This window comes from Siniperca chuatsi, linkage group LG1 (genome assembly GCF_020085105.1).
Source record: "Siniperca chuatsi isolate FFG_IHB_CAS linkage group LG1, ASM2008510v1, whole genome shotgun sequence".
Taxonomy (NCBI): domain Eukaryota; kingdom Metazoa; phylum Chordata; class Actinopteri; order Centrarchiformes; family Sinipercidae; genus Siniperca; species Siniperca chuatsi.
In genome coordinates, this window is record NC_058042.1 from 7,903,125 (window position 1) to 7,920,457 (window position 17,333).

The following is a 17,333-nucleotide window of genomic DNA, read 5'->3' on the forward strand; positions in this document are numbered from 1 at the left end:
TTCTCCTAGCATTTTTAGATGTGAAGTCTCTCTATGAGCTGTAGGTGAAACTAACTCACAGGATCATGATTAGCTAGGCGCGCTCCAATATGTTGTTTGCAGCCACGTGATACTGATGACGCTCGAAAATTCAGAATGAGGCAGGAAGTGAAAGGCAGAATGGACGAGATGGAGGAAAGCCTATACTGTGCTAGTTATCGTTTACTCATTGTATCATCCCATTCAACATGTGTGTGAAATCTGGGGTTTTTGAGGTGACAACGACCTCTGAGTCAAAAGTGTCACCTATTCAGTGTCCGACCAACTGTGAAATATGGTCATCAATTCCTGAGTTATGGCCAAAAACATGTTTTGAGGTCACAGTGACATTGACCTTTGACCACCAAACTCTAATCAGTTCACCCTTGAGTCCAAGTGGACATTTGTGCCAAATTTGAAGAAATTTGTTCCTGAGATATCGTGTTCATGAGAATGGGATGGACGGACAGACACTAAAAACATAATGAAAATTACAGTGTTTGAAATGATTTTTTTGTTTTGTTTATACTTCAATGTTAAAAGGTAATCCTTTGAGGAAGGAAGTTTGTTTTTAATTAATAAAGACTTACTGCTATGATAAGTGCTTTAACCACTTTAATTAGATATTTTCAGAGTGCTCTGATGTATATTAGTACCCTCCTGGCAGTATTACAGTTTAGTGTGTGTACTACCTGCTAGTGCCCTCCTGGCTGTAGAAAACGGAGTAGGTTAACTCGTCTCCATTGGGTTCAGCCGGCGGGCGCCAGGTCAGCTTGATGAAGCGGGTGGAAACCAGCGAAGCCACGACATCTCGGGGGGCAGAGGGGGTGGGGCCTGCTGGACTCGCTACACCTCCGGAGCCTGGCGTTACATGGTCAGTAGTGTTAGGAGTCAGTGAGGGGGGAGGGGAAGAGGGCAGGGCTATTCCTTTGGGTCGGGAGGAGGAGGAAGGAGGGAGGAAGAAGGAGGGATGGCGGGATGGCAGGGAGGGGCAGGAAACAGCGGCAGCGTGGGAGGGGATGAGAGAAATATCACCCAGAGGCGTACGAAAGGAACAGGTTGAGGAGAGGAAAGGAGTTGAAATGGAAATGACAGTGAAACGAAAGAAAGGAAGGAAACAAAAAAAAGAAGAAAAAACAAAATAACAACAACGTAACAAAAAAAGACTTTTGGTGTGACAAGGAACCACAGAAATAAAACACTTCTACTACATTCACAAAGCTGACAAATAAAAGCACAATACAAGGGGGACTACACATGCAGATCTACACACAGCTCTCTAATGTAAGGGTAGTGGGAGCAGAACATAGCGTCATACATTACATTTTCATAGACGGCATTCCCGCCAATCATTTGTGATTAAAAATGATTGGTTTGCATTTTTTGTGACATTTTTACTAACTGGCCAGCATTCGATGGAAAACTGAGGTAGACTTTGCATTGACAGGAACAAAGCCACCTTCTAGCCTCTCAAATGCATACAAGAAAGGAATTAAACTTTTATTTCAGACACAGTAAAACAACTGAAGATTAACCCAACCCCCCAAAAAAGTTTATTCTGAAGTCTAGTTTCTCTCAACTAATAAACCAGATGATGTTTTTTAAACACATTTGCCGTCACATTCCACAGCCTAGCCACAGAAATTTGTGATTCCATTTAGTGTTTTTTTTTTTTTTTTTTTTTTTTGGAGGAACAATCTGCGGTCAGTGAGATCTGCTTTCCATTTGCCTGGCAAGTGGGTGAAACGAAATCATACGGAAAGAATGTCAGTCTGTATGACGTTTCCATTTGTTTGCAGGTCAGGGAAATTGACTGGAGGGCAAAGCTGAAATACAGAGAAGGAACACGGCAAGTGTGCAAATGTTTTTTTACTGGAGAAATTGTTTTGAAATGCAAATGTCATGGCATGTGGAGTAACCACTAACTTGGCTTTCAATATTTGTTTACATTTCAAATTCCCAGAGCTTACTGACTTCTGTGATTGGAGCGATATGAAGGATTTGCTGTTTTTTGTTTCTTTCAAAAAAATTACATGGTCCACGCACTCTTTTCTGTTCATAAACACTCTTTCACTCACAAAAATTCTGATCAATGTGTTTATCAAGAACTGACTTTCTGCAACTGCACAAACCTCTGAAGGAGCATTAGTTTACATTAATGTCACAGTGTTTGTATGTTTACATCTGTGTGAGTGCACACAGAGTACACTCTACAGTCTTTGGCCAGTGACATCTTTTGTGATGTGTGGGCTCTGTACTTTGGATTTGAAATTAAACCATGACTATGAGGTTTAAGTGCTGCCTATAATCTTTCAATTCATCAAATATAACATAACTCAGAGACATTAGCAGGCACGTATTGTTTCTTTCAGGGGGTTTCTGCCTTCAGCAAGTAAGAAACATGCTCAGATGTGTTGAGGTCAGGTGACTGACGTGGCCAGTCAAGTTCATTCTGTTTGGTCCTAAAAAATCCATTGGTTGCCTTGTCTGTATGTTTAGGGGGAAAAAGTGTGGGACGAATATTTAAGAAGGGCTAGGACGCCTAACACTTCACTCCAATAGGGATGTCAACAACCGCAAACAACTTTAAAGCTGGAAGTCAGCACTTCAACCTCAAAGCCATGCTTTTATTTCAAATCCAGTTTGCTGGAATAGGGCCAAAAACAAAGGAAAACATATCATCCTCCTAATACTTTCTGACCGCAGTGTAAATTACCAGATGCCAAACAATTATACTCATTTATAAAGCAACAAACATACACACACACACCAGAAAAAGCACAACACTCTGGTGTCTCACGTCACACTGGTGATTATGGTTATCATAACATAACCATAAGCAGGCTCACAGGATAAACAAAAGCTTGAAGCCTGTTTGTTGAAGAGGAAGCACTTCCAGCACTACCAAAATGTGCACACACGAGAGAACACAATCCAAGGAACATAGTGGATTATAGCAAATACTGTTACAAATTAGCATTCACACTGGCAATCCAGACAAAAGGGCCACTCATTATAAATACAAAAAAACTACATTAGATAAAACAGTTCCAAACAAACAAAAAACAAAAATGAAAAAAAAAAAAAACCCCAAAACAAACAAAGACAGAAATACAAAATCTAATATTGGGAACGGTTTACAGACAGGAGAAACAAGGGGGAGATCAAAAAAATCGAGATATTCATAACTGCAGTCAAAATATTTAAAGAAATCCAACTTCTTTAGCTTGGATCAGCAGACCGAAACCCCAACTAACTAACTAACTAACTAATACATCTATACCCAAAGGCATTTGACTGGTAGAGTTTGTGGTATCGGCTGCACAGAGCTTCAGAGGGAGCGCTACCCAGGAGGCTGCATTCAGACCTTCAAGTATAAAGTCTCTAATCTAGAAAGGCTTGCATGGAGGCTCATATATACTGTATGTATATATGAGAGGATAGAGAGAGGGAGAGAAACCAAGATGAAAAGCTCTGAGAATGGACAAAAACTTCTGAGTGTCTTCTGTTGTTTACTACTGGACAGCTTCTGTAAGAGAACTAAACAACCCAACAGCATTGACAGAATGAATCATTTTAACACATTTTCTAAATTATTTATTTCAATATTCATTAGGCAGATAGGTGTAAGTACAATCCAGATAGAAAGTGAAAAGATGAGATAAAATCCACAGAAAATCAGTGATTTCCCCTTTAAAATTAAGGTTGTATAAAAGTGTTGCAGACAAATTCAGCAAAAATAAACAGCATTCTATAAAGGCGGGTCTGTAAAAATCAGTTTACATTATTAAGATGAAGATAATAAATGTAACAATTTAGAAATGAATGTGCATACTGACTGTGCCATATCTTTAGTTAGGAAGTATTAAAAGCCACGGGAAGGTTGGAGGGCGTAAGCCATGTCACCCTTTCTCAATAACCAGAAGGGCCTTATTTGACAACCTTTGTGCTCCATCTCACACATTAAATAGGAAATATCACCATTAGTCTGACATATAGAATATAGACAGTATATAGAAGGCTTGACAGTAATCAGCCAATACCCAGAATTCCCTTTAAAGCCCAGTTCCTTCCCTTTAAATGAGCAAACAGTTTGAATTATTAAACTATAAAAAGCAGGACAGGGTCCCATTTGTCCAAAATATGTTTCATATTGGTCAGTTCTGCATGGTCTGGAGTTGAGCCACCGCTTGCTGATTGAGCTTTTAGACACACCCAACCTTATCTTTGGCTGTGTTGCTACAGGCATACTGTACTGTAGTAGAGGAATCATTTTGGTGCACCGCTCAGAGAGAGAAAGAAAACAGATAAAGTTGGAGTGTTGCTATAGAATGAAAGGTTTCTCATAGGTCAGAGAGAGTTACTTAAAATGGCACTGGAGAAGAGGTCACACTGCCTTGCAGACACTTTGGTCACTGCCTTAATTCTCTGAGTAAATTTGTCCATCAGTACCCTTGCCCAGTGTGGATTTCAGAACAAAGAAACTGAGATAAGAGGTTGGATGTCTCTCCTTTTTGAACCAAATACAATAAGGAATACCACACTTTAGTAAAAATATTCCTGAAATCAGTGTCAGGTCAGACAAAGAGATACAGTAAAGCCTGGTGAGAAATGCATTGCGGGATAGGCAAATGAGGGGGAAATAAAACCATTAGATGTAGTTTCCATCTTGTCAGCTGTAGGTTATTGACATGCTGGGCAGTTTTCGGTGTCCTTCTGACAATCTGTCTTGTACATGCATGCCTAGAACTGTTACAGTAAGGAGGTGTCAGCCTCCCACTGTCGCTGCCAAGCTCTATTCATAGCTGATTAATAGTGTCATTAGTCTCTGTGCCAGAGGTAATGAATGGCTGGCATTAAGGCTTAACGAGGAAGGTTACTCTAGATCTGCATAATAAATCTGTGTAACCAATACGCAAAACAGTCAAGACAAAGACATGCATAGCAAAGCATTCATCTTAATATTCAATGAAAGTAAAAGCCGTTTCTGAAATTAAAATAATTGGAGTAGCGTTAAAGTTCTGATTAAAGCCTCATAACTTCAACTTTTATCTTTTGTTGCTAACTCCATAATCCTTTGCTGTGTTCCCCAGTGAGTGTAACTGTAAAGTTACGCCAAGTAGCTTTTTCATCATCTGGTCTGAGTACAAAGATAAGAGAGCCTACCTCACTGGCTCAGACTTTGCACCTCCACCAAGAGAGCATAAATCTACTGAATGCAGATATCTGCCAGAAGCACCCACAGCACTGTAACTACAGATAGCCTTTTCAGAGGGAATTCAGCAGGCCATGCCAGCCTCTTGCAAAATGAATTTTCTCAGGACTAGTTTCCATGTCTAATGTGGTTCGGTAATGATGACTGCATAAGAGACAGATCTAGCACAATGCTAATGGACCATTACTGAGTCACTACTTTTATCTGCTACAGAATGAACAGAGCAAGAATGAACAATATACTCAAAAAGCCTAGTCCAGAGCCTTCAAAAAACCCACACAAAGCAGACCGTCAATTAAACCTGGCAGGCTTTGTCATGTTTCATATGAACGTGCAATAGTGGCATGATGAGGAAATGTATGACTATAAACTAAAACACCACATATCTGGGCTTGTGGTTGAAGTGCATAAAGGTGTTTACAGAGTAATCATTGATTCCTTCTGAACAAAGAAACAATTCATACAGACATTCTTTCATTAAAATGTAAAGGTAATGTAAGCAACAACTGAACACTTTAATTGCTCTTATGGGTTCCTCAGTAAATGCGTCGGAAAACTGTTGGTTCCTTGTGAGCAACTGCTGACAACTATTGCTGCTTTTTTCTGTACTGTCTTGTTCCCCTCGTTCTCTTTCAAGATAAGACGGGAAAGATGAGCAAGCCTGACAGCTCATGACATTTGAGCAGCTCCTTAATGTGGCAACAAAGGAAAGTGAGTCAGAAAGAGAAGACAAATGTTTCAAGTGAAGAAAGAAATGGGGGAGTGCAGGAAAAAGGCTGACCAAGCACGGCTTTTTTGTTCTCTTCGTTTCCTCTCGAGTGACTTGTCGACAACAATGATAAATAAAATTTTGAATACAATTTTCAACACTTACAAAGTGCTTTACAAGCAATACAACAATAAATGAAAAGCAATTATATAATCAATAAAAATGCAAGACGTTCATTAACAAAGGACAAAAACGCACCTTGTATTGTATTCACTTCATCACTGGCTGAGGGGAAACTGACAGAGATACAGTATCAGATTGGTGGAGCATATGAGTAACTGCACGCATTCCCTTTCACTGTGATAATCAGAGACAGTCGAGATTAAAGTGCAGCTCGAACATCACCAAGGCTTAAACTGACAAGGTGTTCCAACTCACTGACATAATCTGAAAAGTAAAAAGTCTTTGTGTCTGAAACTGATTGTCCAAAAATTTCAAACAGCATCTGCAACATTCCACCCTATCATTTTCTAGGACACGTTCACTACGATTGAAAAATGTTTGAAATATGGCACTTTCCCCAGGAGAGAAATAAGCTTTTATTAATTAAACAAAATACATGGCAATCCCAAAAATGGATGAATTTTCTCCTCATTAAGTCTTGAGTGAGTGAAATATTATTCTGGAACAATCTTTAGGCATTGAAGATGCTGATGGTCGGGCCAGAGGGGACACATCAAATTCAGGCAAAATAAGAGAAATAACTTTAAGAGGTGAGCACTCGTATGGTCATGTACAGAAAAAAAAAAAATGGGGCTTCAAGCTTTTGATGTTACTGCCAGCTAATACTATCGCTGCTGCAGAAAGTGTGTAGGTCAACACTGTGACAAAAAAACATTTTTAAAACAGAATAACACAGACCATAAATGCTATTATAAAGGGTTTGGAGTGGGTCACAGATGTATTTATGTCTCCACACTCCCAAAACACTCCTGTGTTGTGTGTGATGTGAGAGGTCCCATCTGATAGATCCATAGGACTCCTGGATGCCATGTGGTGATGCAGCAAATGCTTTAGTAGGAGGGGGTCTCTTTATCAGGCGGCTAAAATCTCCCAACGCCTGTGCATGTTGTCCCTCTGAAACCCTACAGCGATTTCCTCTTAAATGGCACAGTTCGTTTAATTCTACATCTTTCTTGCTTTTCACATACAAGATAACCATTCTCAAATTCCTTGTGGGCCTAGATAAAGTAGAAGGCATTTGTATGAGGTATGTTTTGGATGGGATGATGGTATGTCTGTGTTTGCATCCACTCTTGGCCCTCCGGCAATTCACTTTCTGGTAATTTGATTTTCATAAAAAAGTGACAATCCCTGCTCTGGGTTCTCAAAATAAACACTAAGCAGAGGGATTTAATGTGTGAGAATGTGTAAAACGCCTTATATATTCTACTGAAACAAAAAATACCCAGAGGATCCACAGATCCCAACACGTACGGGAAAACAAACGTCCCTATTTGGAAATGACGACAGTAATTGAATGGGGTCAGGTTCATCAATAATTAATCATCCAGTGTGTACATATAGTGTCTCTTCACCATCAAACACATGTACCCCCTTGATCCGCAAGCCACTGGTGAGTTAATTTGGGTGTGATTGTTTTGTTCCGTTGAACGCCTTGCTTCAACACACACACACACACACACACACACACACACACACTTGCAGAAACATGCACGATCATGAGGCCAACAGCTGCTTGCCCAGACTTGGTATGCAAATGTGCGACTATGGTATACAATGTAAACCCCCCTCCCCTCCACCTCCCTTCCCACTTTGACAAATCTGCATCATATGCATCACATGCTCCACATGCTGGCTGGGAGAGGAAAGCGAGGCCTCTTGGGTTCACCTTTCAAGCTGATCAAAACAGCCAGTGATGCTGCACATCTCCAGAGCATTTCGCCACAAATGCCCAGGACTGGAAACAAGCTTTTCTTTCTGCACTGCCTGCCTTTGTATCTTATTACCTTGGAAGTACAAGAATGCAATTCAACCTTTCCAGGGGAACAGAGCAAGCCTGGAATGAAGTAATTGATTTCAGAGAGAGCTCTCTGTAACAGTGTGTATGTGTGTACACATGCAACATTTTATGTATAAAGTGAGTGGAACTGAACAACCAGGAAAGGGCTCAAAAGGTCAAATAGGATGTTTGGCGGGAGCAGCTGCATCCCCCTTGGTAGACTCGCTAACAAACAGTCCAGCTAATCAGACTCCCACCAATAAAGCGGCCTCCCTGGGTTAGACCCACTGAGAAGCGGCTATCGCACTACGCTAGCAGGCAGCGGGGTGCCCACAACCCACTGTGATGTTACTCACTATTCTACTTTTAGCTTATGGAAACTGGGAGGCTCAGTGGAGAGAAGGGGGATGGGTGTTAACAGGAAAAATAAAAGCTCCAGCTTTGGTGGCGCCGCTCACAGGGGTCAGCTGCTTGCAGCTAAGGGAAGGGTGTGAAGGGAAAGTGATGTTTTTTTGCCACGTGGTCCTTCCAATTACTGCACCCAGAGGACTGTCCACATCCAAAAACATCACATCGGCATCCTGAATGAGTGTGTGTTGGAGGTGGATGGTGTTATATCGTAAATAAGGGCACGTGTTAGTGAGGTGTGTAAAACAGACTGTAAAGAAAAAGCTGATCTCTCACACGTAAATACGCACTCAGGCCTAAAACTGGTGTTGATAACAAGACTGACCTTCAAAAAAACAGCACTGACGCAGGTACTGAAGGCTATTTAAATCCTTTTGTGCGTTTCTGTGCAAAACAAGAGCAAAATAGGCACCCATAACATTTTGCAGTTAGCACTTAGGTGACAGACCATTTATAAATGAGGCAAAGCCTTTCACCACGGTCGAGTAAATACAACCCATAGAAAAGTTCAGCCCATGCTGTGAGAACCTCAGCTTGTAAACACACACATACACACTCAGCACCATCCCTGAGAGACAGAGCCACAACACAAACACTTAACTTTGCCATCAGCGCCTGTACAAACAGCAATTTGGTGTAGGCCGATTTCAGCTCTTTGCAATCAATTTAGGCTTCAATCCCTCTGATCAGCTTCCTACAGCCCCCAGTGGGGGAACACATTCACTAATCACTATCACTAACATGGCATATGTGCACGCCAAAGAGAATTTGTGTGTGTATTTCAGTTAAGACACTGTGTGCACATTTTAGGACTTTATCCCTAAATTTGAATTTCAATATATTTTGCTATGAGGCAGAATTTTGTGTAATATATTCACATTTACATATAATTAATATTCTCCATGAAATGCCCCTGATTTGTTTTTATATTGCCTTTTAATGATCAAACATTTATAAATATAACTACAATAATAAAATAAAACAACAATATTATCATATTTGTTTAATCAACCATAACCCACCAACAGCAAATGATACTCAACACTGTAAGTTAAGATAAAGTACTTATTATAATAGCACCCGCAGTGTATAATAGCACCCGCAGCTACGTGCAATGAATGTCAAATTTTGCTATTGGAGAACAGGTAAATTCGGTATTTATCTATGTTTTTTTTAATGGAAAAGGATTCAGCTACTTTTTTGGAGGCAATTATATCCCCTAGTTGCACTTAATTAGCTTGTGCTTAGTGCTAACAACACACTTTTCTCTCCTTTTAGGCTTCTTATCTCTGTTTCTGCTGCATCACTCTAATGGGATGTTCATTATGATATAATGTTGACTTTTGGAAATAGCAATTTTGAAAATAAACAACACCCCAAACTGCAGCTTCAAAAAGTACCATAGAGTTGAATCAACACCTCTCTAACAGATTGAACATTAGAAAGTTCAGGAGTAGTTGCTGCAGGATGCATGCAATGGACTGCATTATGCTGTCACATATTCCTGTCAGGCATTTTATCCGCCCGTTACTGTACAGTATATATGTGTGCAGTCACTAATGTACATCCACTATATGACAAAGAGTTTCAGCGGGGGAAAAAAAAGACAAAGCAAGCCAGAGCGACCTTGACATGATTGCAGCCTTAACAAACAATGAAAAACAATTTAGTTGGATCAATCACTAAACATAATTAGTTTGTGTCCCTGTGATCTCATGAAGGCAGTCACCATACAATAAAAGAAGTGTGACCATATATGTGCATGCATGTGTATCCCAGCAGTACACAACATGTTGTTTAGCGGTCACATTTTCACACTGGTGCATGCTGTTGATAGTAAACTTACGATGCAGACTGTGCCAACAGAGAACATGGTGCGCAGCCCCGCACTGTGCTGACACATTCACATGCTCACAGCATTACACATTCACTCCTGCTGTCCTGGCCATGACCCTGCTAGCAGATGATGGAGCACACCGTATTCCCTGAAGTGGGCCTGAGCTTTTATTCACTACTGGTAGAGTCTGGCTGGAGGGAAGGGTCTTTTAGCAGCCTATTCTCACTTCTTGATTTGAACAGGGAATAAGGGTGGCGCTCTGATGTAGTGGAAGGATCCCCCGTCTGTGGCTAGTCTGCTACAAATGTGTTACAGGGGATTTTTTTAAAACAATTTTTTACTGCTCCGCCTACTCAAACTTGACTGAAACTCAGTCTGTCTCCTTGTTTGTTTAATCACGATCTAGTTACATTTTATATTACATGGATTCATAATAAAGTGAATTTCTTTCCACAACACCAGCTAGGGCCGCTACTGCAGTATACCACAATGACAGCAGTACTGGGACAGCAGAGACCTCCTTTTAAGTATCTCTCTCTTTCTTTTCTTTCTCTTTACTTTCAACATCAATTCAAGTACTTCTTGATTTGTATTAGAAGAAGACAACAATAAAGCTTCAGCATCGAGATATATTTGTATATAAAACCTTTCCTGCTTGCATGTCTGCACATAGCCACAACAATGGATCTAGGCTGCTGTGTTCCTGTCTCTCATGTGTATCAGTAGTCCGGGTGGAAATAATTACTGCTTGTGTGGAAATGATACAGTTTTAATATTTGAGTGTCTGTTTGTGTTACAAATGTGCTGCAGATATCAATTCTGTTTGGAAAATTCATCTCTCTTAAGGCTTACTAGAACATTTTAAACATAAGGTGGAAGAGTTTAGAGCTTTCTCTGCTTTTTTTGTTGTTCACAGTGTGAGCAGAATTGCTTCTGGCAACCGGGTCTGTCCATAACAGCTTTCTTTGGCCAGGTGTTTATAGTAATCTGGCCGCAATGGCTTCGGTCTATTAATCTGTATTTTTTATGTTGTGGTTGTTTCTTGTCAATAGTTTTCTTACGGGTTAATATTTTTCAAGTCTGATTTTGTGGCTCCAGAAAATGTAACTGCTTTCATTCATTTTCAGTAAGAGGAGTTGCTGGATGCATGCACTGTTTAGTACCTTTTGTTTGTTCAAGCCTAATGCCTTTACCGAAATATCTAGAGATTCGTTTTATCTTCCTTGAAAACCATTGTTACACATTTAGTCATTATAACAACAGTACAGAAGGCTTCACAGTGCTTCTAATTGGCTTGTCTTCAGATCCTTCATAGGCAAGGTTAAACTTCATTTGGTTTCATGTGTTGTAAATTAGCGACATCTAAATAAAGCTTGTGTGGGTTTTCTTGACTTCTGGATCCTTTCTGAGCCATAATCTTTATTAGGTGTTAACTGTCTTGGCCAAGATCAAAGCAAATGACATTCAGTGGTTGGATCTATTTTCGGTTGTTAACAGCAGTGCCAAGTCATCTGCAAATACAGTAGGAGACTCTTGGTTTCTGTGTCATTTCACAGGGAGGTCTGGTGCTCAAGTCTGCTGTAATTAATTGATTTACTAATGAAGTCATGGTATGTGCGACTCTCTAAATATCCCTTCCAGTATCTTCCTGTGCCTGTCACTTTGTCAAGCTACAGCTTTGGGGACAGCACATGTCAGTTTATCATGCCAGCACTCCTGATGCCTGCACTCATAAAAACACTGAGCGATGGACGGAGAGGAAAACCAGGTGACACGGTGAGCACTCAGGCAGTGATGAGGCATCTCCATCTCTCGGTGGGGGTCTGGTACCTCTGATGGGAGGGGAGGACAGGACTCTTCTGTTTAATGCCACAGCGCTAAGAGGGGGAGGGGGGGAGACTAATGGCAGCATGGCTGGATAAAGGGGAAGATGAAGGCAGAGGAGGAGGGATAGAGGTTGAAAGACAGAAGCAGAGAGAAAGAGAGGGAGAAAGAGATGAAAGAGAGGGAGGGATCGAGAAGGACTGCTTGCCTGTTTAAGCTTTGGATTTAACAAAAGCTTGAATAAATACATTTGCATCAGAAATAGTGTGTCATCTTTCTTTCGTTGTAAAACGACCTGAATAATAGCTAGGAATACCAGCCTACAGGATAAAGAAGCTAAAATGTATGTAGCTGTGTTGCACAGCATCAAGCATCGACTGATGTTTTTAAAGTGTGTTATCTCTTACCTGAGGTTGGCTAAGTATTTAGTGAAATGTCTCCCTTTCATTCATCTCAATGAAATTCACTTGCAACAGTTGTGGCTAAAACATCATGAGAGCTCAGAGCTTGTACATCCAAACAAGCTTTCAGGCCGTCTAGTCAAGCACTTGGCTTGGGCACTAGGAGGCAAAATGTCAAAACATTATTCATGTGAGCTGTGGGAATGGATAGGAGACGAGAGGCGAGATGGAGAGACAGACAAACTCAGACAGAGGAGCATTTCCTTATTGAAGCCAGCACAGCATATGGAAGGAGCAAAAATAAGTATTCACATGCAAATGTAAGTGCTTATCTTGAATTCATGCATTAAAAAAAACACACACACTTAAGGGCAAACAGCAAAGTGAGTGCATCCACTTTTTGTTTGCCAATGTTAAATGCAGATCCATCCGCATTTTTCATATTAAAGCTTTTAGGTGCCTGAATCTTAAACTTGCCGTTTTTGACAAGTGGGCATCCAGTAGTAGTTCCCAGGCTGGTAGGTGGCCTTGGGTTTGTGATTGTTAAAATGAGAATACATAAAGCTGAAAAACTGGCTTTTCTTTTCTCTTGAATCAATGTCTGCTTCTAAAAAGTAAATGCTATATGCAGCTCTCCACTAGAAGGCAACAGCGCCTGCTGTTCTAAAAACTAAACATTTGTTTCGGCTCTGCTCTGGATCTTAAATAACTACACAAAAAGCAACCTCACTGCAAAACTTGGGTATACATTTTAGTATGCCACCTTATCAAACTTCAAACACAGTCTCAGTCTTTGTACTGTATATGGAAAGATGGCAATCATATAAACAAGTGCTTTGTCTAGGCATGTACAACTTCAAAGTTGAAAAACGTGACCCATTTCCTCTCCAAGCTGTAATTGCCTCCTACAGTATCATGCATAAAGGCATCACATAATCATGTGCCTGAAAAAGGCCGCAAATTGTCACTGCACACTGTCTACAGATGACATGTGACGATAATCCTTTAAATAGCATATCCTCTGCAGCTGACTTCACGATCATTCTGACAATAAAGTCTACATTTGGGCAGCAAATATCAAAACTGCCATCAGGATAGGAACAGTTGAAGAGAGACAGGAAAGGGGGGAGGGGCAGATGGCATGCAGCAAAGGGCCGCGGGCTGGAATCGAACCCGGGCCGCTGTGGTAAAGACCCAGCCTTAGTACAGCCTTAGTACACGGTGTGCGCGCTCTTCCAGGTAAGCTACCAGGGCGCCCCAGTATGCGTATGTTGAATTAAACTTGTTAGTGAGAACATTTCCTGATCAAAACTGTCGTTACTGATTCCAACTATTGCACGTGTGGGCTGGCTTTAACACAATGAAGCTTAAAATCTCTACTGTTTCTGAAAAAAAATGTGAGAAATGATCATGCATTATATTATATGCATTTGTCAGTAGGAAAAGTTATAACAAATTAAATTACCACTTTCCTTCTCTGTGGCAAAACATGACTTACAACAGAAACTAACTAGCACAACTACACAAACTTCCAGCACTTCCAAAAGACAGACAAGTCTAAAAATGGCAGTTTTACAAGGGACATTAAGAGGCACTTACTTGGCCTGCATTACACTGCATAATTAGGTCCCACTGAGGTCCACTTTTGGTGTTTGTGCTCCTATTTACCCACATCTGTTTGCAACTAGTTGACCCATATTGCACGTAGCTGTGGAATGTCCAGGAAAACTGTTCAAGACTGCAATCTGTGGCCCTATTCTGACCTCCATTCCCCCAAAAATCTGTTTTTCAAGGTTTTAAGATTGCTGAACTTTGTTGCAGAAGAGAAAAGAAAGCTTTTTCATAAGTTTGTGCATGTACTAACCCATTGTCATCTACTGGAGTTCATAGCATAAAGTATTGATACAAAGCACATATCACTATAAATAACTGTCAAGATACTGTACTTATGCAATCAGCTGACCTTTTTCTATTCCAAACACGCACAGTGGAGTCACATTTAACTGCAGCTGGCAGCATCAAGACGCAAAGATTATGAGCACTAATGAATATTAGCCAACTTGCAGCCGCTGGGTGTTCAGATGCAGTTCAACCCCATTGATTTCCCTGTTGGGTGAAGACAACTTTATCCCTGTGGCAAGTTCCTGGCTTATCTTCCCCGACTACAAGGCAGCCGTCAGACAGGCAGGGTGTTTTCCTGGCCCCGTTTCAGTATGATTCAAGTCTGGCAGGTGTTAGCGGGATACCTGACTGAGGCGAAACACACAGGGGCAGCAAAGAACTGGAGGGGTGTGTAAGAGTGAGTAAGGAAGTGGAAAAGGATGACCAGCTGTGAGGGGGCAGCCATATAGGAGGAATATTCAAGGCAGCACAATTAACACAAAGCCCAGTGTGTTGGATTATTACAGAGAGCAGGTGGCTGAGAGAAAGTGAGAGGAGTGGCGAGAAAGGTGGCAGATGGCTGTAGAATTGAATGTGTTCATCCTCTGCAGCACAGGAGGAAAGAAAGAAGGATACAACAGAGGAGAGACTCTAAGGAGAGAGATACTACTCTAATAGAACTTAAAGAGATTCATTTCAACCTCACGTCACAGAGCCGTATCCACAAAACACTAATAGCTGTAGAAAATGAGCTGATTTCAAACATGTTCTCATTGATTCCCCATTGCACCTTTGAGAGAGGAAATTACTTTGACACAGTGAAGCGAGCATTTGTGGAGAGTGCTGCAGTGGATGTGTCTATACAAGCACAAAACGTCAATAATTTACAGGAAGAATAAACAGTATCACTGCGACTTTCGGTTATTTTCTAGATCTAGATCTAGACTGGATAATAAACTGATGAATAAACAGGAAACTGGAAAACTTTCTGGTGGTAAGTGTGTTTGGATTAGGATTACTGTGACCAAGACAGCTGTACATGCTCAGAAAAGTAAGAAAGGAAAAGATTCTCAGTGATATTTATGGATTAAACAGAGATTAATTTCTTCAAAACCCCACTTAGGGCAGACCCCGTGTACAAGGCCAGCTGCCTCAGTAATGCATCCCATTTATCATCAACTCAAACAAAAAAAAGAAAAGACTTGGGGCCATATAAAGTGGCAAAACCTTTATCAATGGTGTCAAATACAAACGCACAATGAGCTGCAGGTCATCATTATTTCTGACTTCATATCCTCCAATCAGAGGGGGTGACACAGCTAGGGGGCCACCGGTTGGACACTGCTATGCTAATCCATTAGCCACCTACTTCTAGTGTGTGTGTGTGTGTGTGTGGGGGGTATGGGGGAGAGACATTTTGCTGTCTCCCTCAACAAAATGGGAGAGTCTGAGTCAACAGTAGTGATTGTAATGTAAAGAATATACACAAAAAACCTCTGATTTCTGCTGTGTTAGGACTGTTTAACCCTCATTCCCTTTGCCGTTTTATTGTTCCTCCATTTTCCACCTTGTTGTTTTATTTAGATGATGCTTTTCAGTGAAATTGTGTCTTGTTTATCATCTTGAATTTCTTGTTGTTTTCTGGAGAGGTTTTTATTAGCCCCGTGGGTTAGACTATGATTATTATGACTGTACAAATGATCTCAAATCTAAGTTGTATTACATTTTCTCTAATCATCAGAGGTAATGAAACAAAATTACCTGAAGAACTAGGATGTTAAAATGATTTTCCACATTTTCTTCTATTTTCGTGCACTTTTTTGGTGCCCCTAGCCACTGTCCTTGGTGTCTGCTTTTCTTGTACTCTGCACTCAGCAGCTCCACTCTGGGAATTAGCGTTCAAACCTCTCCTTTGGCTTTAAAGGGAAATGTACAACATAAAACACTATGCTGCAGCCATCCAGGCGCTCTCAATTTACCAGCATATGGGTTCATGTTTAGGTAAAGCTCCTTGCTAAAAGACGGCCTTTATGTGTCTAAGGATGCTGCATCAAAGCACAGGCATTGTATCAAGCAGCTTTCCAAAAGTACTCACAACATTTCTGTAAGACTAGTTGTGGAATGGACTGTGTGCAAACCAAGTATCGTTTGCCCCAGATATAATACTGTTCCCTTTTGAATCACCTCTGGTTTAACAAGATCCCAGTGGTTTCATTTCACTGTTCACTACACACTCTCACTCACTCCGCACACCTTCACAGATGTGCACAGCTTCTAGAATCCATCTAGGTGTTTATAAATAAGGCAAACTGTATAGAGAGCAGAAGACCCACCCTATTACCAAACCTTTATTATATATATATATATATATATATAAGAGTATTTTTGCAGAGATTGTTTCTTTTATTGCTATTTCTAAAAAGCCCAAACATTGTACTGGAAAGTTCTGAGCTACAGGTATCTACTACTGTACGTGACATTTTAACAAACATAAAACAATGATTATTTTGATAGCATTCAACAACTCCAGCTCCCATAACTGTGACTAATGGCAGGCTGTTAAGCTAAGAAATAATTAATTAATAGGGAGCATTGTATTAAGACAGTTGTTGATGTTCAAATGGCTGTGAACAGGCTTGCGTTTCCAACTGTAGTGCTTGGCTGTCTGAGCAAAAAGTCAGTATCAGATCAGATACGGTTAATTTCTGAGTCGTCTCTGACATTAATTATTTCATCACTTCAGCATTTTATCAATTTTGTGTTTTGTCATCTTCTCAAGGAGGAATCCGTTTTTATCTAGTTAACTAACACATCTGATTTGCATACTAGTGGGTGGTCCTGGTGAGTGGCGTACCGTGATCTAAGATGATGAGCTGGGCGCTGGACTGGATGTTGCCTGCATCATTTTCCGCAAGGCACTGGTAGAAACCCTCATCTGACTTGACCAGACCCAGAACCTGCAGGTTGTGCTCCTTCTACAGAACAGGAAGGAAGGAAGGAAAGAAGAAAAACAAAGA

The 17,333-nt window shown here is 40.7% G+C and overlaps 1 protein-coding gene across 7 annotated transcripts in view; it reads right to left on the reverse strand.

Moving 5' to 3' along the window:
• Positions 1–17,333, reverse strand: part of neo1a (neogenin 1a) — a 155,973-nt gene that overhangs the window by 30,570 nt on the left and 108,070 nt on the right. For 5 of the 7 annotated variants that reach the window (XM_044193466.1, XM_044193438.1, XM_044193428.1 and 2 more), the window contains exons 7-8: positions 17,171–17,291; positions 711–945 (exon numbers count right to left, since the gene is read on the reverse strand). In XM_044193466.1, the coding sequence (XP_044049401.1) occupies positions 711–945; positions 17,171–17,291 (356 nt within the window). The remainder of the gene's footprint in view (positions 1–710; positions 946–17,170; positions 17,292–17,333) is intronic. The other 2 variants (XM_044193447.1, XM_044193455.1) reach the window with 1 other exon arrangement.